The sequence below is a fragment of the Rattus norvegicus genome, chromosome 10 (assembly GCF_036323735.1).
Source record: "Rattus norvegicus strain BN/NHsdMcwi chromosome 10, GRCr8, whole genome shotgun sequence".
Classification (NCBI taxonomy): Eukaryota; Metazoa; Chordata; class Mammalia; order Rodentia; family Muridae; genus Rattus; species Rattus norvegicus.
In genome coordinates this window covers 103,561,902-103,585,178 of record NC_086028.1, presented here as the reverse complement: position 1 = coordinate 103,585,178, position 23,277 = coordinate 103,561,902, and the positions used below count along the sequence as shown (strand labels likewise).

Sequence of the window (23,277 nt, the reverse complement as noted above, 5' to 3'; positions counted from 1 at the left end):
GTGAGCTGGAATCGGACAGCAGCGCACCACGGGAGGCAGGGCTGAGTGGGAAGAGAAGCTAGGGACTGGCTGCACCGGGTGTCAGGGAGGTGAAGAGGAGAACTGTGGGCTGGGAACAGTCGGGGTTCAGGACTGAAATGAAGCAGGCTAGTGAAGGTTTAGGCGATGGGAGGGCGGGAGCATCAGCAGGAGAGGGCATGGGAGGGGTGTTGTGGAGCAGGCTGGCAGGAAGCAGAGGTTAAGTGGAGGGTAGGGTCGTGGGAGAGACCCTGTCCTAGGTTCTTCTGTGACCACTGCATTTCTGCCACCGCACGAGTGGCCAAGTATGCAAGGAAATGTATCACTTTTCTGTGCTGGCCACTCAGTAAGGGAAGAGGGAGAAATCTCAGGTCCAGGCAGAGCTGGAGACAGTAAATTTGGGCTCAAATCCCAATTACGTCACAGACTAGGCACGGTGCACTGTGGTGTTGGGAAGACGATCAGAGGTGAGTCTAAGATGCTCTTCCCCTGCCCCTCAGGGCTGTGGAGCAGCTGTCAGCAGCTGGACCACTGCACCAAAGCTCCTAAAGGAGGAAAGTTTGTGGAGGGGGATGGGTGGTAGACAGACCCTGCTGGGCACATTTAGGAAGACTCGGGGTGTGACACATCTCAGCATGGCCCTGGTTTCCATTAGTCTAGAGGACCAGTGGGATAAACACCCGGAGGCTGGGAGAAAAAGCACTGCTTCTCACTTTCAGGGCACATATACAGATCTCTGGAGGACAGGAGTCAGATGGTAATAACAGGCAAGGCAAAGGAGCAGGGAAGAGGCCTCCCCCAAGAGGAACCCAGGCTGAAGCTGGATGAGCTGGTTACGTTTTGGAGAATGGGAGGGCCTCTGGATCACTGCCCCGGGTGGTCAGAACCTAAAGAAGAGGGACAGAGGTGGTCTTTCTTGGACACAGCTTTGACACTCAGGTCAACCAAACCCTTTCTTGGATTATTTGGATCTCTCTGTAATATATATATTTGAGGAATGTGGTCCAGAGATAAAAAGCAATCTTAGCAAAGTTATTAAAACAATATTTCAAGTGGAATCCAGCCACTGAAACAAGAATTGAAGCAAGCACAGAATTCCTCCATTATACTGCAAGATGTTCTCTTCCCATGTACACTAAACCATCCCCGGCTGCATCTGCTGTGTGACAACCTCTCCAGCTGGTGTTGTCCTGTAGCACCCCTGCACTGGAACCAGGTGGTAGTCGGTGACCCAGTGATCTGGGGAAGACTAAGAACCCAATGGGTGCTCAGAGAGCTGCAGCCCTCCCCGGGCAGGAGGAAAGGGAGATGGGAAACTCTCATCCCAAACTCTGATTACAGCTGGGGAATAATCATGTCATGCAAACGTGAGGTCATTTAGCAGTTACCCCATAGTGCATCAACAAAACAATCAGTCTTGCTTTCTGTCAAAGGCTCCTTGCGTAGAAGTCTAAATTGATGTGCTGGTCTGCCCCTGCTTCTCTCCCACTGAGCCCCCTATCTCCTCGAGCTGATCTGCAAAGGTTCCCGTTCTTTCTTTTTTTTTTTGGTTCTTTTTTTTTTTTTTTCCGGAGCTGGGGACCGAACCCAGGGCCTTGCGCTTCCTAGGTAAGCGCTCTACCACTGAGCTAAATCCCCAGCCCCGAAGGTTCCCGTTCTTAAAGGTCTAGTGCAGCTGTTAAGGTAGACGACAGCCAGGCCACTGCTGCCCCAGGAGGGAAGTGACAGCAAGAGGCATCGGCCTTCACAGCACTAATTCCCTCAAGCTGAAGGGTTGGATGATGGTCTGCTGAGCGGCCCACACTCACTTCATTTTCAACCCCTTGGTTCTGTGCAGCCAAAGTCACTGTTGACATTGTCCTCTGGGCAGCACTGCTGGTCCCTGGGGGTTGCCCTAATGAATTCTGCTAGTGTCCTTCCGGGAATGGCCCCAAGACAGGTGCTACCTTAGAACTACCCTGTATTCATTACTTGTCTCTTCAGTGTGTAAGCCATACCAGCCAGGCTGTGTGCTGGCCTCTCCCTGCTGCAGGGGCTCTTCCAAGCCAGCATAACCTATCGTCACAGATGTCAAAGACAGAGGTGGGCTCCTAGAGGAGGATAGTCCAATCCTGAGTGACAGAGACAGGTCTGCATCCAAGCCTGTCTTTAACTAGGTTACATTTTCTGGGCAGTCTGTTTCTAGTGCCAGCCACGTGACTGATGAACTTCCTTCCCAAAGCTAACTTTGGCTATTGTCTTCAGCCTGAGTCTGGGGAAGCATCTGGAACTGTCAGCTGAATTATCCTCCAGCAGCTGGCCATCAGCTATCTGCCAGCTAATTTTACTGGGCACCCTTTCATAGATGAACCTCACACAAATCACTGTCCAACAGACCCATTCATCCATCCAGCATGCAGGACAAAGCTAAGTCCAGCAGATGCAAGACCAAGAGAAAAAAATCGGGGGTTGGGGATTTAGCTCAGTGGTAGAGCACTTGCCTAGCAAGCTCAAGGCCCTGGGTTCAGTCCCCAGCTCCGGAAAAAAAAAAAAAAGGAAAAAAAAATCATCTTGCTTGGATGAAACAAGGCTCACATGTGCTGAGGATTCACTGGACAGCCACTAAGAGATGTGACTGTGGCAGTAACTGGACTAGCAAGTAGTACCAAACCAAGTGGAACCCACAGGTCTGCGAGGCTCCACTTGCAGAGCTGGCCACCCCTACCACCAGCTAGGGCTTTGCTGTGGGAAAGATGTTCCCATTGCCATGTTCTCCATGTTCTCCATGTTCTCTCTCTCTCTCTCTCTCTCTCTCTCTCTCTCTCTCTCTCTCTCTGTCTCTCTCACACACACACATCTCAAAGATGTTCCCATTGCCATGTTCTCCATGCTCTTTCTCTCTCTCTCTCTCTCTCTCTCTCTCTCTCTCTCACACACACACACACACACACACACACACACACACACACACACACACACAAGACTGCACTTGCAGTAACCAGAAGGCACCTGCTCTGTGCACCCACCCTTGTCAGTTCAGCTGGCAGCTTCTGACAGGAACTTGGATGACAAGTTCAACAGTGCCTCTTCTGTTGCCACCAAGGGTGCTCTGGAACGCTAGCTGGCTTTTTACCTCCTTGAAGTTCAGAAAGCAAGAAGAAACTCTGTAAGCTGACTGCAGGAGGCAGGGTTCAGGGTACAGTACCAGTTCAGAATGCCCCACTTTGGGGACTATGGGCGTACAGCCGAGACCCAGATTGGCCCCTCCCTGTTGAAACCCAGCAAGACCTATAGACCGAGACAGTGGACCGAAAACTCGAAGCTGTGCTGGTTCCTGACTTTATTCAGGGTGACTTTTGCTCATGTCAGGCAGTAAGGTCCTCAGTGTCGAGACTGTGGCAGAGCTGGCCTCTGCCCAGGCCGGCCTGTTTGCATATGTCTTGTCATCCCTGACTGGGACCTAGATCCACCTGGGCTCAGATCTCCACCTTGATGCTTGCCTATGGCTTTGACCAGCCATCTAGACATAGGTCCTTTTCTCTCACATGTGTTGTTTAGCCTCCGCTCCTATGATTTCTGTGGTAAGATGGGAATGGTCCCAGCTCCTAATGTTGTACCCTGGTTCCCTTGTTTTGCTCGTTACTGTTGCACAGAGCTGGTCTAAGCCCTCAGGGAGGCCACCAGGATGTCTTAGGTGGATCTGGAGACAGCCAGGCCCCAGATGTCCAGAGCAGCTCCTGAAGTGGGCTCCCAGGAGTCATCCAAGTGAGCACAGGCATACACACCACTGCCACCAGGAAAGTGCGTGGCCTGAATCCTTCACACACGCTGAGCCTGGGCTTTGCTGGGCTGCTGCAGACAGAACCAAAGCCCGATAGGACGGTATGTTTGGTTTCCAGTGTTCCTCAAGCTAAACTGCAGGCATGTCACTCAGCCCTGCTGGAAGCCTCAGAAGGTCACTTGAGCTGTCATTTCTAACTCTGCTTCATGCCTCCTGAGTTCTGAAGGTCTTACTGGCTTCCTGTTGATCCTCCTGGAATCAGTGAGACTGGCAACGCTTTGCAGGGTAGGAACAGAGCAGACCTAGACTCTATCAGCATGAGGTGCAGAGTAGTACACGTGTGAAGTCTGTACCCCGCCTGCCTTAGAACCGTGCCGTGTCACAGTGGGCTATGCTTTTCCCCACATGCTTGGAGAATAGTCATACGGTTTGACACGCACAAAATAGCCCAGGCTGACCTCAACCTCCATATGTGTAGCTTAGGACAACTCAGAACCTGATTCTTCAGCCTCTGCTTCCAAAGTTCTAGGATTATCAGTAGGTGGCACCTCACCTGGTGCCTTAGTTTCTCTTGCTGTTGTGATAAAATCCTCTGACAAAAGCACCTGAGAGGAGGAGCAGTTACCCAGGGCTCACAGTTCAAGGTGTAGTTGGTGCCTATGGGGAAGTCGGGGTCGAGGGAGCAAGAAGCAGCTGGTCAGTCAGGAAACAGGACAATGAGTGCACCCTGACGCTCAGTTCTGCATCATTTAGCACAGGATCCACCTCAATTAGTACAATTGAAATACCCCCCACCTTATAAGTGATGAAGTTGACAACACTGTCCATCACACTTGCTGCTTTGCAGAGGTCTGCAAAGGAAGCAAGAAAAAGGAAGTCCTGGGAGCTGCAGAGATGGCTCAGTGGTTAAGCGCAGTGAATCTTCTTCCAGGGGTCCTGAGTTCAATTCCCAGCAACCACACAGCGGCTCACAACCATCTGTCATGGGATTTGATGCCTTCTCTGGTGTGTCTGAAGACATCTACAGTGTATTCCTATAAATGAATAAATAAATCTCTAAAAAAAAAAAAAAAGAGGGGTTGGGGATTTAGCTCAGTGGTAGAGCGCAAGGCCCTGGGTTCGGTCCCCAGCTCTGAAAAAAAGAACCAAAAAAAAAAAAAAAAAAAAGAGGAAAAGGAGGTCCTGTTCCGTGTGACCTCTGGGAGGTCGGGCAGCAGGATGGAGTTCAAGGCCAGCCTTGGCTATACAAAGCTCCAGATCAGCCTGGACCACATGAGGCCCATCTCAAAAGACCAAACAAACCATTTCCCCAAGACAGAAAGAGCTTACGGTCCACTTTGTTAAGTTATTTTATTCCATTACCCCATGGTAGGAGGACTCATCAGAAGGACAGAAGAATTATCAGCACAAACATATATAAACCACACCTACACATGGGCTGCGACAGCTGCCAGGCATGGAAACATCAAGACCAGAAAGGCCTTGCACAACCCTCCCTTCACCCCCCTCCCCACCCCATAGATCCTGTCAGAGAATCCTGTCCCTCATCCACTCCCTTCCTCAGTGCTTAAGTCCAGGTCACAATAGAGCAAAGCCACAAAACCAAAGAGAGGTGGCCACGCAGGCTGAGCCCCTTTAAAGCAAAACCCCAAATCATCTGATGTCCAGTTTCGAAATGTCACGGTCTCCTGTAAGACACCAAGGCGGCCAGGCAGGCCTGGAAAGCTGGGACAAGTGGCTTAGCCGTGGCATGTCACTCAGGTCCAGGTTGCCCAGCAAAGGCTCAGCGTAAGGCAGCCAGCTGCTCAATGGACTGGCGGACCGTCCTCGCGGTCTCCTCGAACTCTTTCTGTTTGTTGTTGGTCTCCTTTGCCTGGAATGACGAACAGACACAATGGGGCTGCGGTGTGGCCCAGAGGGAGGGGCTCGCCTACCAAGGGAGACACCACAGTTTCATCACCATCGCAACAAAATAACAAAGTACTAAAAGGAAAGTTATTAATTTTGTATTGCTGGGAATTGAACCTAGGCCTCAAGCATAACAAGCAAATACTTACTGAGCTACAAGCCCCAACTTTTCTTCCTTGATACACGCATGCACGCACACACACACACACTTACTCACACAGGATTCATGTAGCCCATAGCTTTAGACTTTCAATCCTCCTTCAGCCGACCAAATTATATGGGATTGCACCCTAGGACTGTACCCCCTGGCACCAAGCCAGCGTTAATGTTGTAGGATGTTCGATCACATTGAACCCCAAGATTGTGTTGTTTACTGGAAAAACCTGTTTCTAGTTGTGGTTTCTAGTTCAGCCCTTAGCACTCACCTTTAATCACTCTGGTTGGAACACAGACATGCCCTTAACATGCAACTTTAATCCCAAACAATGAAGGTAAAGTTAGTTTGTAGAAGGAAGCACCCATGTGTGAAATGATGTCTAATTGAGTGGCAGACAAAGTGACGAATCAGAGAAAGATTTGACAGAACACGATATGTCCAACTCCCATGAGAAGGGAGGAAGGAGAAGCTATTTAAGAAGCAGTGCAGAGAGGGAAGAGAGGAGGCAGTTTTACTGAGAGAGTTTTTACAGAGACACGTTGAAGAGAACAAACTAGACGCAGGTGAAGACAGAACAAGCCAGAAAATGAGAAGGAGCCAGAAAATGAGAACAGATTGCTAAAGGTAGTACGAGGCCAAGCAGAGCAATTCAGGAGTCTGAGAGAGAAGCCAGACTGAATCAGTCAGCTTGGAGAGGATTTGAGCCAGAAGAGCTGAGATGAACCATCCAGCCAGAGTTCAGAAAGAACTAGAAAGAGTGAGTTGATTCAGAAGCGTTTCAGAGGCTGAAACCATGCTAGGCCTAGATTAGATTGTACAGAGACTAAAACTTCCAGGACTTGGCCTAAGTTAGCACACGGGAGCAGTGAGCCTGTAAGAGGACAATTATTACAGAAGAATAAAAGTCACGTTCACAGACTAGAGAACTTAATTTAAAAATAAGTTGACAAGAAAAAAAAAAGACTGAAAAATGGCTGTGCTCCTTATGGTATCTCCACAGACCCACAGAGCTACCGGAAGGGTTGACTGGCGTGGGGCATGCTTTTAATCCCAGCACTCAGGAGGCAGATAGGTGAATCTCTGAGTTTGAGGCCAGCTGGACTACAGAGTGAGTTCCAGGACAGCCAAGGAGAAGCCCTGACTCAGAAAACAAACAACAGCAGCAAAGAACACTCAGGGGTCTGTGAGGGCACAGCAGTTAAGAGCACGGGCTGCTCTCCAGAGGACCTGAGTTCAATTCCCAGCAACCACATGATGGTTCCAGTTCTAGATAATGCAATGCCCTCTTTTGACCTCCACAAACAAAACACCCACACATAAAATACATTATAAATTAAAAAAAACAGGGGCTGGAGAGATGGCTCAGTAGATAAGAGCACTGAGTGCTCTTCCAGAGGACCTGAGTTCAATTCCCAGCAACCACATGGTGGCTCACAGACATCTGTAATGGGATCCAATGCCCTCTTCTGGTGTGTCTGAAGACAGCTACAGTGTACTTATATATGATAAATAAATCTTTAAAAAATAAATAAAATTTAAAAAGCCTCTGTTTTTAAGGAAAATGAATAAATTAATTAATTAAAAAAAAAAGCACATAGTAACACATGCCTTTAATCCCAGCACTCAGGAGGCAGAAGTGGTTCGATCTCTGTATGTTGAGGTCAGCCTGGTCTACATAATGAGTTCCTGAGTTCTAGGGCAGCCAGGGCTAGATGATGAAACCCTGTCTTTGAAAAAAAAAAAGAAAACCTGGGAGAGGGGTTTGAGCCTGGAGAGATGGTTCTTTTGACTCTGTGCCCAATCTAGTATTAAATGTTTATTGAACTCCAACTGTGCTTCAAAACAACAACCACAACAACAACAACACTATATAACGGGGACTTTGATCAGCAAGGCCGACCTCACTTGCCCATCCCCAGAGTGTCTGAGCGTGCTGGACCCAACACTGTCTTCAGTCCTCCCTGTTGACAGAAAACCATCATCCTTGACACTGAGTTATCAGTCAGTTATCTCACAATGCCCTCCACCAAAGAACGGAACTCACAGCTGAAGTGAAACCATGGTAAGCAGGACAGCAGGTCCTAGTCTCCGCCCCGGCCAGGGTCAGCTGGAGGTCATCCTTCGAGCATGAGGAAGTTTGCCAGTAAACCCCTCCCCAAATCCTCCCCCTAAAACAGTGCGAGGGTAACAGAGGAGAACACAGACTGCCTGATAAATTTGGACTTCAGATAGACAAACAATTGCAGTGAAAACCCCATGCAAAACATGGGGTGTTCTCAGTCCCAGTGGACTCGGGTTTACTGTGAGCTCTGCTCTCTGTCCCAATGGACTCGGGTTTACTGTGAGCTCTGGACTCTGGCCACCTTGACTCTTCATGCCCGGCTGCATGGGAGCCACCTCCCTGTGGGCTCACCTGTGCCACCTACTTCCCAATTAACGGCCCGTGACAAGAGGCAAAGCTCTGCTGCCCTGTCTGCTTCAGTGTCCCCTTCAGACAGTATTCTCTATTCCATGTTCCCAAGCCTCTACCACTGCCACCACGGGGATCAGCCTGTGATAAGGGCTCCTGACAATGCTTGTCACTCAGTTGGGAAGGTGACCTTACACAGGAACCACCACTGAATCACATTCTGAGGGGACAGGTCTGCTGCTGCATGCCAGCTCCAAGCCACACTCCAGGTCAGTCCTGTTTGTCTTTACCCACACGCTCCCCCGGGTTGAGGGTGCTCCCTGAGACAGATCCCCAGGGCTTCTGGGGACCGAACTTGCTCAGTCCTTATTTTCGGTCATACATACAATTTTGTTCTTGGCTCTTTGTTTGTCCAGTTTCAAAAACTCGCTGACGGTCAGTTCTTCCACCTGCTTCTTGACTGTAAGGAAGGCGCAGCCAGGGGAGTGCTTCCTATGCTCCTCTCTAGAAAAACCAACAGACCTCCATGTCAAAAGCGCCACCGCCACTCACAACCTGCAGCCCATCTCCCATCTCCACGGCTGTCTTTTGGTGCACCCTGCACTGCATCAAGGGCAAACATGTCCCAGGAATGCCCACACAGCCTATCTTCTCTCTGTAAGGTCTCCCCATCCTTATGGTCACAATATTTTTCTGGATTCTCTAGTGATCAATAGGAGGCTACACGATTTTTGTTTTGTTTGTCAAGACAGAGCTTCTCCATGTAGCCCTGGCTGTCCTGGGCTTTGTACAACTTTGCTTTGTAGACCAGGCTGGTCTCCAATTCAGAGATCCACCTGCCTCTGCCCCCTCAGTGTTGGGACTAAAGGAATGCTCCACCAGAGACGCCACCTGACCCCGTGGTGGGTTTAATGAAAATGGCCCCATAGACTAATAAGGGGTGGCACTATTAAGAGATGTGGCCTTGTTGGATGAAGTGTGTCACTGGGGACAGGCTCTGATGTTTCAGATGCTCAAGCCAGGCCCAGTGTCACTCTCTCTACCTGCTGCCTGCTGATATGGAAGTAAACTCTCGGCTGCCTCCCCAGCACCAAGTCTGCCTGCATACGGCCATGCTTGCACCATGATAATGGACTAAACCTCTGAACGCTAAGACAGCCCCAGTTAAATGCTTTCCTTTATAATGCTGCAGCCATAGCTCCAGCTAAATGCTTTCCTTTATAATGCTGTGACCATAGCCCCAGCTAAATGCTTTCCTTTATAATGCTGTGGCCATAGCCCCAGCTAAATGCTTTCCTTTCTTTTTTTTTTTTTTTTTTTTTTGGTTCTTTTTTTTTTTTTTCCGGAGCTAGGGACCGAACCCAGGGCCTTGTGCTTCCTAGGCAAGCACTGTACCACTGAGCTAAATCCCCAACCCCAATGCTTTCCTTTATAATGCTGTGACCATAGCCCCAGCTAAATGCTTTCCTTCATAATGCTGTGGCCACAGTGTCTCTTCACAACAGATCCAGGCAGTGGTGGTCACCGCCTTTAATCTCAACACTCAGAAGGCAGAGTTCAACCCAGCCTGCTTTACAGAGTTCCAGGATAGCCAGGGCCGCACAGAAAAACCGTCTCAAACAACAAAACAAACAAACAAAAAGAAATCCTAAGACACACCCATACCTAAAAATTTGTAAATAAAATTCACTAAGCCTGACAGCTTGAGTTCCATCCTAGGACCCAGAGAGTAGAGGGACAGAGATCTAATGTCTATAAATTGTCCTTCAACCTCCGCACATCATCACATATGTATATTGTGCATGCATGTACCTGTGTGTACACACACAGACACAGACACACACACACACACACACACACACGCACAAAGGTTGTTTGAATCCCCAAAGACCTGCTAGAAATCATTTTAGTTTACAGTAATGTTTTTATAACGTTAGCACAGATTCTGAACGAGGTGCAATTGGACGGTAATCCAGGACTCTGCTAACTCGCACACGCCTGCAAAGGGACCATATCCTGGCTATGCTCTGTCACAACACTCAGCCCAGGACTGCAGTGAGAACACAGCCACACAAACTCCAAACACAGGCAACGTTAAGTCTTCACCCTCCCGTGTGTGCTTGGTGTCCGCAGAAACCAGACGCAGGCATCAGATCCCCCAGCACTGGAATTGTAGTCGGTTGTGAGCCACCAGGTGGGTGCTGCTAATCAAACCTAGGCCTTCTGCAAGGCAACAAGTGCTCTTAACCTCTGAGCCATCTCTCCAGCCCCAGACCTTGTTTCTTTGACACGGGGCCTCATTATGTAGCCCAGGCTGATCCACAAGTGCCTCCTGAGTGCTGAGGTAGGTGGCATGTGTGGGTCTCCATGCCCAGCAAGACACCTAGCCTTAAATAGGCAAAAGAAAACACAGCTCTTGAGTATTCAGTCAGGTTGCTGTGTCTGTCTGTCATGCCTCCCATGTCCCCTCACCTTCTTTGCTGACAAAAGTGATGCTTCTATGGCCTCAATTTTCTCTCCAAGAAAAGCACCAGAGTTGTTGTTTCTCTCTGGTCAGAGGGTGCTGCAGTTTTTAACCCCTAATGTGTCTTTTGGCTGCTCTTCCAGAGGTTCTGAGTTCAATTCCCAGCAACCACATGGTGGCTTATAGCCATCTGTAATGGGATCTGATGTCCTCTTCTTGCCTGCAGGTGTTATATGCAGGCAGAATGCTGTATACATAAATAAATAAATCTTAAAAAAAAAAGAGCCAGGGCTGGAGGTATAATGGGCAAGCAGAAGGACAGGTAAGCATAAGAATGAAACCCAGAGTAATGACGCAAAGCGAAGACCCGAAGAGTGACTTCTGCAGTGTGTGGATTCTATTTCAATACAGCTGTTTCTAAAGAATCATGGTCAGGGGCTGATAAATAATTTCTCTACTGGTGAAATGAACCAATTCAAGCCAGATTAGATGATATTAATTGCAGGCTAATTGGAAGGCTGCTCTCAGGTGAATTCACTGGCCCCAAGGACAGAGGCCAGGGGAGTCACCATGAGAAGGGAAAGAGGGGGTAAGAGGAAGAGAAAGAGCGCACATAGAGAGAAGGGGGAAGAGGAGGAAGAGCAGGAGAGAGAAGACCAAAAAGTCTGGATTATATAGGGAGGAGTCTTGGGGGGGAAAGGGCAGTCTGGCCCCTGGGCTGAAAAGTTCAGGGGTGGGGGTGGGGTATGCCCCTGAGGCACCAAGGGATGCTGGGAGAACCTGGAGGCCAGGTCTGTTTTTGGTATGTAAAATATGCACCTCAGTCCCTTGTCCTGGGGTCTGAAATCAAACTGGGGCCACAGAAATGGCCCAGCAGGTAAAGATGCTTGCTGCCAAACCTCCTCACCGGAGTTCAATTCCAGGGACACATACAATAGGAGGGAACTTACTCCTCAAAGTTGTCTTTACTCCGACATCCACCATGACACCCTCATCCAAACACACACAAAAGAAAAACATAAAGTAATAATAATAATAATAATAATAATAATAATAATAATAATATAAAAATATCTGGGACTGGAGAGATGGCACAATGGTTAGGAGCCCTTTTCCACAGATCTTCAGTTAGGTGCTTTCCCACAGAACCTCAGTTCCCAGCACCCCACATAAGGGGTCTCATAACAGACTCTAACTCCAGCCCCTAGGGATCTGATACCCACATGCACGGCAGAAATTGACATACATGTGCACATTAACAACATCGACAACAGCAAATCTTTAAAAATCTCAGGCAGGCCGGGCAATGGTGGCACACACCTTTAACGCCAGCACTTGGGATGCAGAGGCAGGTGGATCTCTGAGTTTGAGGCCAGCCTGGTCTACAGAAGGAGTTCCAGGACAGCCAAAGCTACAACACAGAGAAACCCTATCTGAAACCAAAAACAAAACAAAACACAACAACAACAAAACCTCAGGCAAAACAGTGCATGTTGGCAGCACTCAGGAAACCGAGAATTCAAGACCAGTGTGAGCTGTATAACAAGTTCAAGACCAGTCTGTAACACATGAGTAAGAAGCAGGTTCTTCTACCAAATACAGATAGTTTGTCCCAATTCCAGTTCTTCCCAAAAGACTCCCAATGGGAGGGGGGCACCAGGAAACCCTCGGAGAGTAGCCGGCGGGACTTACATAGGGTTGTCATCCGGTTCCCAGCCTTCCAGTTCCTTAAAGCAGAAAAAACACTGGGCCAAATCAGGCTCATTCTCGGTAGGGCAGTGGATGAAGCCAGCCTCCGCCATCTGAAAAGGACAGCTCGTGAGCAAGGATCAACAGTCTGACCTTATCCTAGCATTTCCAGCAATCTTTCCGGGCCGAGAGCTGAGGCAGCCTCTGGGAACAGTGGGAAGAGGCCAGGTCTACGGGGCCTAACAGTAGGGATAGGGCAGCCTTAGTGGTTCAGGTAAAGGGAGGGGAGAGCGGAGTGGCCTCGTGGAGAACAGAGCAGTCTTTCCCCGTCCTGAGCAGAGCAAAGTACACTGGCTAACAGAGCGAAGCGAGGCTGGGGAGTTCTGATCCCGGGTCCCACCACTAAGGCACCGTCCGGCCCAGGATGGAGTCGCTTGAAGCTGGGACGGAAATGTCTGTGTATGAACGCCGAGGTGCGAGTAGGGGCCGACTTACCCGCTCTGGGGTGCAGGAGCAATCCTCCAGGAAGGGCCAGTTCTTGAAGGTGGAGATGCGGTGGTCCTTAAGGTACAGCTGCCAGGTCGGGGGCAGCGCCGGAGCACCCATGATAGCGTCGCCACAATCCCTAATTCAAAACCCGCGGGCGGAGACGCGCCGCAGAGCAGGCCGGGAGCGCCCCGCCCCCGCGTCCTCACCCGTAGCCTTCTGGGAGCAGGCGACGACTGTAGCGCCTCGCAGGCCACGCCCTCTGGAAAAAGTCGCCTTCCGGGAGTGGACGGCGCGAGGTCAGCCGGGAAAGTCCCGCCCCATGAGCCTCCGCGCGTGGCCTTCCGGGATTGGCAGGCGCAGGGCTTGCTGGGAGTTGTGTCCTCTGCGGCGACTCCTTCCTGCTGTTCCGTCTAGTGTCAGCTGGAGCTACTCAACTGCCTCCCAGGGGCCCCGGAGAGAGGCCGAGAGTGGCGTCCTGGCCTACGGTACCTCTCTAAAGCCTGTCGGCTGCAGGTCCCACGTGCTCTGCGGTTTCTTCCTCCTTCAGGGTTTGCAGGCCCTGGCCAGCTAGATAGGTTCAGTGCTCCACCCAGCTGATAGAGTGCCTCGATCCACCCACAGGCTGGTGGAGAGGGCACCCTTAGGAAGACAGGAGACCCTCCTCCCTGCAGCCGCCATCCTTCCTGTAGACACCTTGGGATGGAGGCGGGGTCTGTATACATGCCTCAAAGCTGGAAAATCAATGGGTGTATATTTCTGAGTCCATCGGCCTAGCTCAGACTAAAAGGAAGCAGCCGTACACCTCAAGCGAGTCCAGGCACAAAAAAAAAATATTGCTTCCTAGGTATGACTGTTGGCTGAGCCTGGTGACGATGCGGCAGCCTTGCAGTGGGTCCGTTTACAGTGTTTCTGTTCGGGCTGCCTGTGGTTGCAGCGGCTTCTAAAGGGCCCCACACTACAGACAGCAGGCTGGGCACATCCCGAGCACAGCCCTGGTTGGCGTGGCAAGCGAGTGCCCAGTAGTTTGGTTTCCTCTTCAGTTAACCGCAGTAGGCTCCCCGCCAGTGGGCCTCCACTGTGGACCAGGCCACTTCACAGATTGTGAGGAAGAACAGGTCATACCGCGTATGTATGACCAGCTGGAACAAGAGGGGTTTTGTTATGTCCCAAAGAAACATGGGTCAAGTATCAGTTCCTGTACCTCCTCCCAGCGCTTCTCACCCTGCCCCCTACCCTAAAGCTCTCCAGCCCAGGGGTTGAGCTTCTCTACCCTGTATAGTCCAGCCATGTCTACCACTTGCTCCCAGACTCTCCACTTCTCTCTTGGTTTGCTTCCCCTTTCTTGCCCTCTCTCATCACTTCCTCTCATCTCTCATGGCCCGGTTCAGACAGGACTCTTCCAGATGCCTGTGGTGTACTTTACACATCTACAATCAAACCCTTCTCTACCACCAAACGTGGAGTGGGCACGTCCTCATTTTCATTCATTCATTCGTTCGTTCATTCATTCGTTCATTTTTAAAGGTCTCAGGCATTGCTCTTTATCCTCCACCCAGCAGTTGATTCAGGTGGTTGGACACACCCACAGCCAAACATTGGATGGAGCTTGGGGACTCTTATGGAAGAATAGGGGGGAGGGTATGGACTCTGAAGGGTATAGGGACTCCATAGGAAGACCAAAAGTATCAACTAAACTGGACCTTGGGGTTCTCAGAGACTGAACCACCAACCAAAGTGCATACACTTTGCTGGACCTAGGCTTCTCCCAGCATGTGTAGCAGATGTGCAGCTTGGTCTTCATGTGGGTCCCGAACAACGAGCGGGTAGCTATCCCAAAAGCTGTTGCCTGTCTGGGATATGTTCTTCTGGCTGGGCTGCCTCATCTGGCCTCAGAGGGAGAGGATATACCTAGTCCCATAGAGGACTTGATGTACTGGGGTGGGGGGATACCCAGGGGGAGCCCACCCTCTCAGAGGAGAAGGGGAGGGGTATGGGGGGAGGATTTTGGCAGCGGATGACCTGGAGGGAGACAGTGAGTGGGATGTAAAATGAATAAATAAAAATAAATATAAACATTTGAAATAGCAACAGGTGTATGTACTGTGAGTCCCAACTTAAGTTGTCTTTGAGTCAGCCCTGCACAGACAGCTCAGATTCCTCTCCTGCCCAATGTTACAGTAGTAATTTTCTTCTGAGTCCCTGACAAGGTAGATGAACTGGCTAATTTCATGTCAACTGGTCAAAGGCTAGCATCATCTGAGAGGAAGGAACCCCAATTGAGAAAATGGGCTGCAGTCTATAAAGTGGGCTGCAGGCAAGCCTGTAGAGTATTTTCTTAATTAGTGATTTATGTGGAAGGCCCAGCTCGTTGTGGGTGGAGCCACCCCTGGGCAGGTGGTCCTGGGTTCTATACAGGAGCAGGCTGAGCAAGCCAGTAAGCAGCACGCTCCATGATCTGCATCAGCTCCTGCCTCTCGGATCCTGTCCTGTTTGAGTTCCTGTCCTGACTTCCTTCAGTGATGGACTAGTGAGGTGGAAGCGTAAGTCACATAAATTCTTTTCTCCCCAACTTGCCTTTGGTCTGTAAGAGTCTAAGATTCGCTGAAGAATGATATTCTGGACTCAAATAGTATGTAAACACAAAGAGTGTTTTATTCTGCACAAGTCCAGCATGCTGGGGCCTCCCATTACCAAGATGGACAACCAAGTGAGCTCGCAGGCTCCTTTTAAAGCACATTGGAATTCCGGGGTATAAGATCTTTAGTTTACTCTAGCTCTAGGCATTCAAAAACCATTATCAGGGCGTGAAGGTTGGAGCCTGGAGTTTTCTATTAGTAATTGGCTTGCATGGACTTGCCCAGTTCTTAGGCCCAGTCTTTTTTTTTTTTTTTTTTTGGTTCTTTTTTTCGGAGCTGGGGACCGAACCCAGGGCCTTGCGCTCCCTAGGTAAGCGCTCTACCACTGAGCTAAATCCCCAGCCCCAGGCCCAGTCTTCTTAACTGCCAATTCCAAGTCTGTCACAGAATCAGCCTAACCTCAGGTCTCTCAGGTCTCTGAGTTCCATCACAGCAATAGTAGCCCTAAAACAATAGGTTCTTTGTTTTTTATGTCCTCATCTCCATCCCCCACTCTAATCCTCCACCGCCCCTCCCCCCACTTAGGCATAAGTGCTTGATCCTTTGTCATAGTTCTACTTTGCTCCTCAGCCTTTGCTGAGAGATATTCACGCCTAAGGGGACTGCCAGGTGTGAGACTCCACAGCTGTAAAAGGTTTAGTAGCAAGGACAAAGCTCTGTCCTTTCCAAAGTATCTGTCACTCAATCCCAGCCACTTGGGCTGAGGGTTTTCTAGAGGAACATTCCTTTCCATGTGAACTCTGTGTTTTCTAGCTGTTGACTAGAGATTCCATTGTAATCAATACTGGGACGATACAACCAGTTGTAGGATCATAAAATATTCATGTTAGACGGTCAACTTTTAGACCACGGAGTCCAACCCAATCCTTCAGGAACAAAGCTCTTTATTACAAAGTAACATTCGTGGTCCAGTGAAAAGCCCCTAAGCCAGCATTCCAACCGGCAGCACTAATTGAACGCAGTAATTTACAGAAAGAAGAAGAAAAAAAAAAAGACACAGTGGTGAGGTGTGCAGCTGTACACCCCAGAGGCAGAGAAAGGCGGATCTCTGTCAAGGCCAGACTGTTCTGCAGTGAGTTCCAGGACAGCCAGAGCTACACAGAGAAACCCTGTCTTGAAAAACCAAAAGTAAATAAGATACATGTGTACGAGTGTTTTGCTTGCATGTATGTATATGTAACCATCTGCATGTGCACTGCCCATGGAGGCCGGAAGGATTCACGTCCCCTGAACCGGGTTACAGGAATGTGAGTCACACGTGTGCTGGGAACTCAATGAGGGAGAGTCCTCTAGAAAAGTCATAGAACTTAACCGCTGAGCCGTGTCTCCAGTCACCGCTACCGTTTTCCCTCTATCACGCTTATGCTTGGGTGTGTGGGAGAGAGTGTGAGTGTGAGTGTGTGTGTGGGGGGGAGTGTGTGTGTTTGGGTTTTGTTTGTTTTTGTTTTGTTTTGTTTTTGTGAGACAGGGTCTCTCTATATAGCCCTGGCTGGAAGTCACTATATAAACCAGGTAGAGCTCTGCCTGCCTCTGCCTCTTTAGTGCTGGGATTTAAAGTCTGGACTTTTACGTCCCCACCCTATCTCCCGTGGGGGGACGTCCACCACTACAACTGTCTAGGGTTTTATAGGGTAAACTATAGTTACTGTCTCAGAACTGTTTTAAACACAAAGGCTGAAGGCACCGAGCACATTGACATTGTTATACACCAGGCAACAGGGCCTCATGCATGCTCGGCCAGCACTCTGACAACACAGCTATCCCCCTGGCCCAGGTCAAATGTGTGTGCTTGTATGTTGTTGTGGCGCTAGGGAGTGTTGTGTGTGTGTATGTGTGTGTGTTTTGTGTTGTTTTATTGGGTTCTTACACTTCTGCTTCCCTACCAGCCCCCACCCCCAACCCCCAATGCTAGGGAAGGAGTAAAATGAGTGTCATATTCTAATGCTCTCCACCTTATTCCCTTGAGACAAAGTCTCTCACTGAGCCTCAACTAAACTGGCTACCAGAACCTCCACAGGTCCTCTCTTCTCTGCCCCTCACAGTTCTGGGTTTACAGATACATAGGGGCGGGGCCATGCCTGGCCCTTAGCAAGGGCACCGGGACTCAAACTCGAGTAAGAACACAGGGCTCGGGGCTGGGGATTTAGCTCAGTGGTAGAGCGCTTACCTAGGAAGCGCAAGGCCCCGGGTTCGGTCCCCAGCTCCGAAAAAAAAAAAAAAAAAAAAAAAAAAAGAACCAAAAAAAAAGAACACAGGGCTCACACTCACTGAGCCATCTCCCCAGCCGAGTCAAAACTCTTAAAGATTCGTTTATTATGTATACAGCGTTCTCCTACATGTATACCTACAGGCCACAAGAGGGCACCAGATGGTTATGAGTTACCACGTGGTTGCTGGGAATTAACTCAGGACCTCTGGAAGATCTTAACCTCTGAGCCATCTCTGGTAGGTCCTCGCTACCTGCCCCAGTGTTCTGGGCTCCTGAATGGAACACACACACACACACACACACACACACACACACACACACACACACACACACACACACACACAGTGCATTATATTTTAATATGCCAGCTCAATGGTTGGGCCACTCCCAAACCTCCACGTGGCTAACGTGCTTTCCTCTGATTTCCCTGAGGTATTACTTAGACAGGGTTGGGGGGTGGGGCCACGGGGCCACTCTTCCCCAACTCTTTTTTTTTTTTTTTTTTTTTTTTGGTTCTTTTTTTCGGAGCTGGGGACCGAACCCAGGGCCTTGCGCTTCCTAGGTAAGCGCTCTACCACTGAGCTAAATCCCCAGCCCCTCTTCCCCAACTCTTACATGTAGGCTGTCTCTCTATCCTGACTTCTCAGGCCTGGTCTTTACTCCTTTCCCAGCATGGGGATTCTCTCCTCCTGCACCTCCCTGTTTCTTCCCTGGGAATCGTTAAGTCCCACCCTTGTCTCCCTGCCCCATCATTGGCCACTGGCAACTTTATCAATCAAAACCAACTGAGAGCAGGAACCCTCAGTGTCTTGCTGTGGATTCTCTCCGGGTGGGGGGTGGGGGGAACCCAATTAACATAATACAAGTGTTAGACCAAGTCCACAGCACATCTCTCCAGCCAGAGCCAAACGTCTTCTAGCCATCACCATTTAGTATGTAAATTTCTTGAATTTTCATTTATTTTAGCAAAGTCCGCTATGTGCGATGTTCCCGTTATCTGATATGTTGTGTTCACCTCTACCACTGAGATCACCAACTCTGAGTTGGGTAAGAGGCTGGCGGACTGGATTTATTTCTCAGCTTAATCATAAAAATAAACTATGAGAGATTCTGTTAAACAGGGCTGAGATGAACAAAAGGACAACAGGGGTCAGCTGAAAGGCCAAGGTTGGCTTGGCACTGTCCGGCTGCTGTTTGATGAGTCCCGATTAGCTAAGAACACTGCAGTGTCACAGCAATGTCACAACAGTCGGAGGTCAAAGCATTTGGATCCTCCTCCATCTGAGAGAATAAAACAACCAAGAACTGATAATTTGTATCAACCCAAAAGAGGCTCCTCTCCTCTTCCGCAGTCAAGTGACCGCTTGATTTCTTCTCTCTGTTTTTAAAATATTTTATTTATTTACTTTATGTATGTAAGTACACTGTAGCTGTCTCAGACACACCAGAAGAGGGCATCAGATCTCATTACAGATGGTTGTGAGCCACCATGTGGTTGCTGGGACTTGAACTCAGGACCTCTGGAAGAGCAGTCAGTGCTCCTAACCACTGAGCCATCTCTCCAGCCCCTCTCTGTTTTTAAAATGATTTAGTCTTATCGTACGTGCATTGGTGTTCGCCTGCGTGTGTGTCTGTGATGCACGTCTGGGTTAAGGATGTCGGATTCCTTGGAACTGGAATTACAGACAGCTGTGAACCGCCGTGTGGGTGCTGGGAATTGAACCCGGGTCCTCTGGAAGAAAAGCCAGTGCTCTTAACTGCTGAGTCATCTCTCCAGACTCCAATTTCTTCTCACTTGCTGCCCAGGCCTGCCTGTTCTCTGTGTCCCCTCCCCAGCCTGATTATTCAGTAACCTGCTCTGAGCAGCTAAGGTCGCTTATGTAACAGAACCTGTCGCCACAGTTCTGCCCACAGCTGTCTGTTGACTTGCCTGTTCCTGCTCTAGCCAGGTTATTCTTTTTTTTTTTTTTTTTTTTCCAGAGCTGGGGACCGAACCCAGGGCCTTGTGCTTCCTAGACAAGCATCTAGCCAGGTTATTCAATGGGTATGTGGAAACTCAGAGCTCCTGGGGAAAATCTGGAAGGTTCCTGAGGCCAGGTGAAATCAGATTCTGGAGTTAACCTATGGGCAGCTCCTGGATACTAGGCAACCAGGCCCTGATTTCTCAGCTAGTGTCAGAGAGCAACTTTTTTTTTTTTTTAAGATTTATTTATTATATATAAGTACACTGTAGCTGTCTTCAGACACCAGAAGAGGACATCAGATCTCCTTACAGATGGTTATGAGCCACCATGTGGTTGCTGGGATTTGAACTCAGGACCTCTGGAAGAGCAGTCAGTGCTCTTAACTGCTGAGCCATCTCTCCAGCCCCCCAGAGAGCAACTTGATAGGGCCTTATCTCTAAAAACCCAAGTATCCTAAGTCTCCACAAGTATCCTAAGAGCCAGGGCATGAGGTTTGCATCTATGAAAGAACCATTTCTTGTAGTCTGGGTCAGTGCCAGGGTCACTGGGGAACCAGGAAAAGATTAGGGGTCTAGTCACTGGGCCAACTCTCCTGCATTTTCAAAGCAAGGAGACCAAGTAATGGTAAACCCTTCAGTCTATCTATAAATAATCGCATGGAAATCTAGAGAAAAAGATAAATAAAGTAATTGTTGCCTTGTCTACTGCACCCGGCTGCTGAGAGTTGTAGGACAACGTGTCTCCTGTCCTGTGAGGTACAGGGAGAGGCCATTGGTCCTCAGCTCCACGATAGGCCACTGACTTCTTTCAGTCGACAACTTCTGGGTTTTTTTTTTAATTAATTAATTTATTTTTATATATATGGGTACACTGTAGCTGCCTTCAGACACACCAGAAGAGGGCATCAGATCCCATTACAGATGGTTGTGAGCCACCATGTGGTTGCTGGGATCTGAACTCAGGACCTCTGGAAGAGCAGTCAGTGCTCTTAGCCGCTGAGCCATCTCTCCAGCCCAATAATTCCTATTTCGTAAGGGGAAGGGATAGCTTTTTACGTTTTAAAGTAGCATCTTTAATTTTTAAAAAGTATTGATTTTGGAGACGGGAGAGTTGGCTCAGCAGTGAAGAGCACGCGACTCTGCTCTCCTTAAGGACCTGAGTTCAATCCCAGCACTCATACTTCCAGTTACCCCAGCTCCAGGGGGATCCGGGAGCTCAGACCCCTGTGGGCACTTGCATTCAGGTGCACATACCTCCCTATATACATAAGAGTGATAAATTAAAAAAAAAAACCTACTGATTGTTCTTGGTGTTTATGTATGTGTGATGGATGTGTGTGTGTGTGTGTGTGTGTGTGTGTATGTGTGTGCAGAGTGTAGCCAGGACAGTTTGTTTTTTTTTTTTTTTTTTTTTTTCCGGAGCTGGGGACCGAACCCAGGGCCTTGTGCTTGCTAGGCAAGCGCTCTACCACTGAGCTAAATCCCCAACCCCCAGGACAGGTTTTGAGAGTTGGGTTTTCTCCTTCCACCTGGGGATCCCAGGTGGCCAGGCTGGTTCAGCAAGGTCTTTCACCTACTGAGCCATCTTTGGCTTTGGCCAGTCTAGCTAGCCCCACCCCCACCCGCCAATGACCTAAAGCTCACTCTGTTGAACTTACTATGTTCCTCCTGCCTCTGCCTGTTCGATGCTGGTATTACTGCCTAACAGGCTCCCAGCCCCTTTCTCTATGCATGCATATTTACATATAGCAGAGCATATATGTATATGTTTGTGTGTTTATTTACATTCGCTCATGCCTACTTTAGGGTACAGCCCAGGGAGTAACTCAGGTGAGAGAGATTCCAGGAATGGGTTACAAACAGTCACTGAGGTCCCATGGCCCTGACTGACTGACTTCCTTTGTAACTCCACAGTGGATTCTGGTCACAACTATCACATTCGCATCTCCCAGCTTCCAACAAGGTTTCTGAGAGTTTTGATGTTGCTAATTCAAAGAACACCGAAGTCCTCTTCCAACTCTCATGTAAAGACTCAAAGAGGGCTGGAGAGTGGTTAAGAGCATGGACTGCTCTTCCAGAGCTACGGTGTACTTATAAAATAAATAAACCCTTAAAAAAAAAAAAAAGACTCAAAGAATCCAGAGAAAGCAAGCACTCCTCTACATCTTCCTGGCACTCTACCCTCCAGAGAGACACAGAGACCTTCAGTGCAGCTCTTTCTAGACTTCTCCCTTTATATTCATTGTCACGTGCATACAGAGACTCATGGGGTAGTGTGCTTCTCTAGTCCCAGGGGGGCAGAGGCAAGTTGATCGCTAAGCTTGAGGCCATCCTGGTCTAACTATGAGGTGCAGGCCAGCTAGGGCTGCATAGAGAAACTGTCTCAAAAACAAACAAACAAACAAACAAACAAAAATAGATAGATGTAGATACATAGATATATCATATACAGATATAGATAGATAGATCAGATATATACATAGATGTATAGATACATATATACATAGACAGAAGCCCAGGAATTTTGTGGCTTCCACAGTCTGAGACCGTGCTGCAGCATATGGTTGAACATTTTACGTATGTCACTAAAAATGCATCTTATTGTTCCACTAGGAATCGATATCCCAAGTCAAAGATGGACTCCTAGTTCTGACCACTTCAACATCCTGGCTTAGCCCAACCTACCTTAAAGCCGCTCAGAAAGCCAGGCATGGCGGCGCAGGAGACTCAAAGTGAAGAACAGGTCCTGCTTTTCCAGGGCATGAGCTCAGTTCCCAGGACCCATGCCAGGCAGTTCACTATGTAGCCCAGGCTAGCTTCAAGCTGGCAGTGTTCATTATTCCTTGGTCTCTCTCCCCAGTGGTCGGATGACAACAGGCAGGCGCTCCCATGCTTGGCTTATGTTTGGGGCTGGAGAAGGAATACATGCCAGCCACCTATGCAGTACCAATGGCGGCCGGAAGAGAATGCCAGGAGCTGGAGCCACCTAGGGAGTCCCCCAGCGTGTGCTACACAAGGCCTCGCTACAGGTAATGAACAAATCTGTTCAGAACCCTCACATAAGGCCTCACACAAATCTGTTCAGAACCCTCACACAACTTCACAAACGCAAAGCTTACGGAATGAATGAGAATGTCCCGGTAACTTACAAATACCGGAAGTGAGAATCAGAGCTCTGTGGCTCTGCTACGGGACTGCCCATACTCGATCTTGCTATGGAGCCCAGACTTGAATTCATGGCAATGCCCCGGTCTCAGCCTGGCTCACTTTGGATATTCCTGACTACTAGGTACTCAGAGAGAAGCCCAGGCTGTGGGGTGGCCTGGACCGAGATGACATGGCTGACTCCGCACACGTGACCCTCTCGGGATCTAGGAAGCATCCTTCCTGGTCTTTGGACGCTAGAGTCAGCAGCCCCGTGCTCCACGCCTCTTCACTACAGTGGACTCCATCTCTGCAAACCGAGTCATAAAATAGGCCGTCCTTGAGTCGGGAGGTGCTTGGAGTTGAGTCCTAGGAATGAGAAACTCATCCACTATAAACGCCCGACGTCAGGAGGGACCCAGCCCAGACT

General features: G+C 49.2%; 1 protein-coding gene across 2 annotated transcripts; it reads right to left on the bottom strand.

Moving 5' to 3' along the window:
* Nucleotides 1-5,109: 5,109 nt before the first annotated feature.
* Nucleotides 5,110-17,810, bottom strand: Birc5 (baculoviral IAP repeat-containing 5). 2 transcript variants are annotated; one of them, NM_022274.2, is made up of 4 exons: nucleotides 12,902-13,033; nucleotides 12,410-12,519; nucleotides 8,640-8,757; nucleotides 5,110-5,651 (listed from the first exon to the last, which is right to left on the bottom strand). In NM_022274.2, exons 1-4 carry the CDS (start codon nucleotides 13,010-13,012, stop codon nucleotides 5,562-5,564), a joined length of 429 nt encoding a protein of 142 aa, NP_071610.2. In that variant the 5' UTR covers nucleotides 13,013-13,033; the 3' UTR covers nucleotides 5,110-5,561. The 2 variants fall into 2 exon arrangements, with proteins under 2 accessions (NP_071610.2, XP_063125875.1); XM_063269805.1 differs by having other exon boundaries at nucleotides 5,112-5,708; nucleotides 12,902-17,810.
* Nucleotides 17,811-23,277: the final 5,467 nt, after the last annotated feature.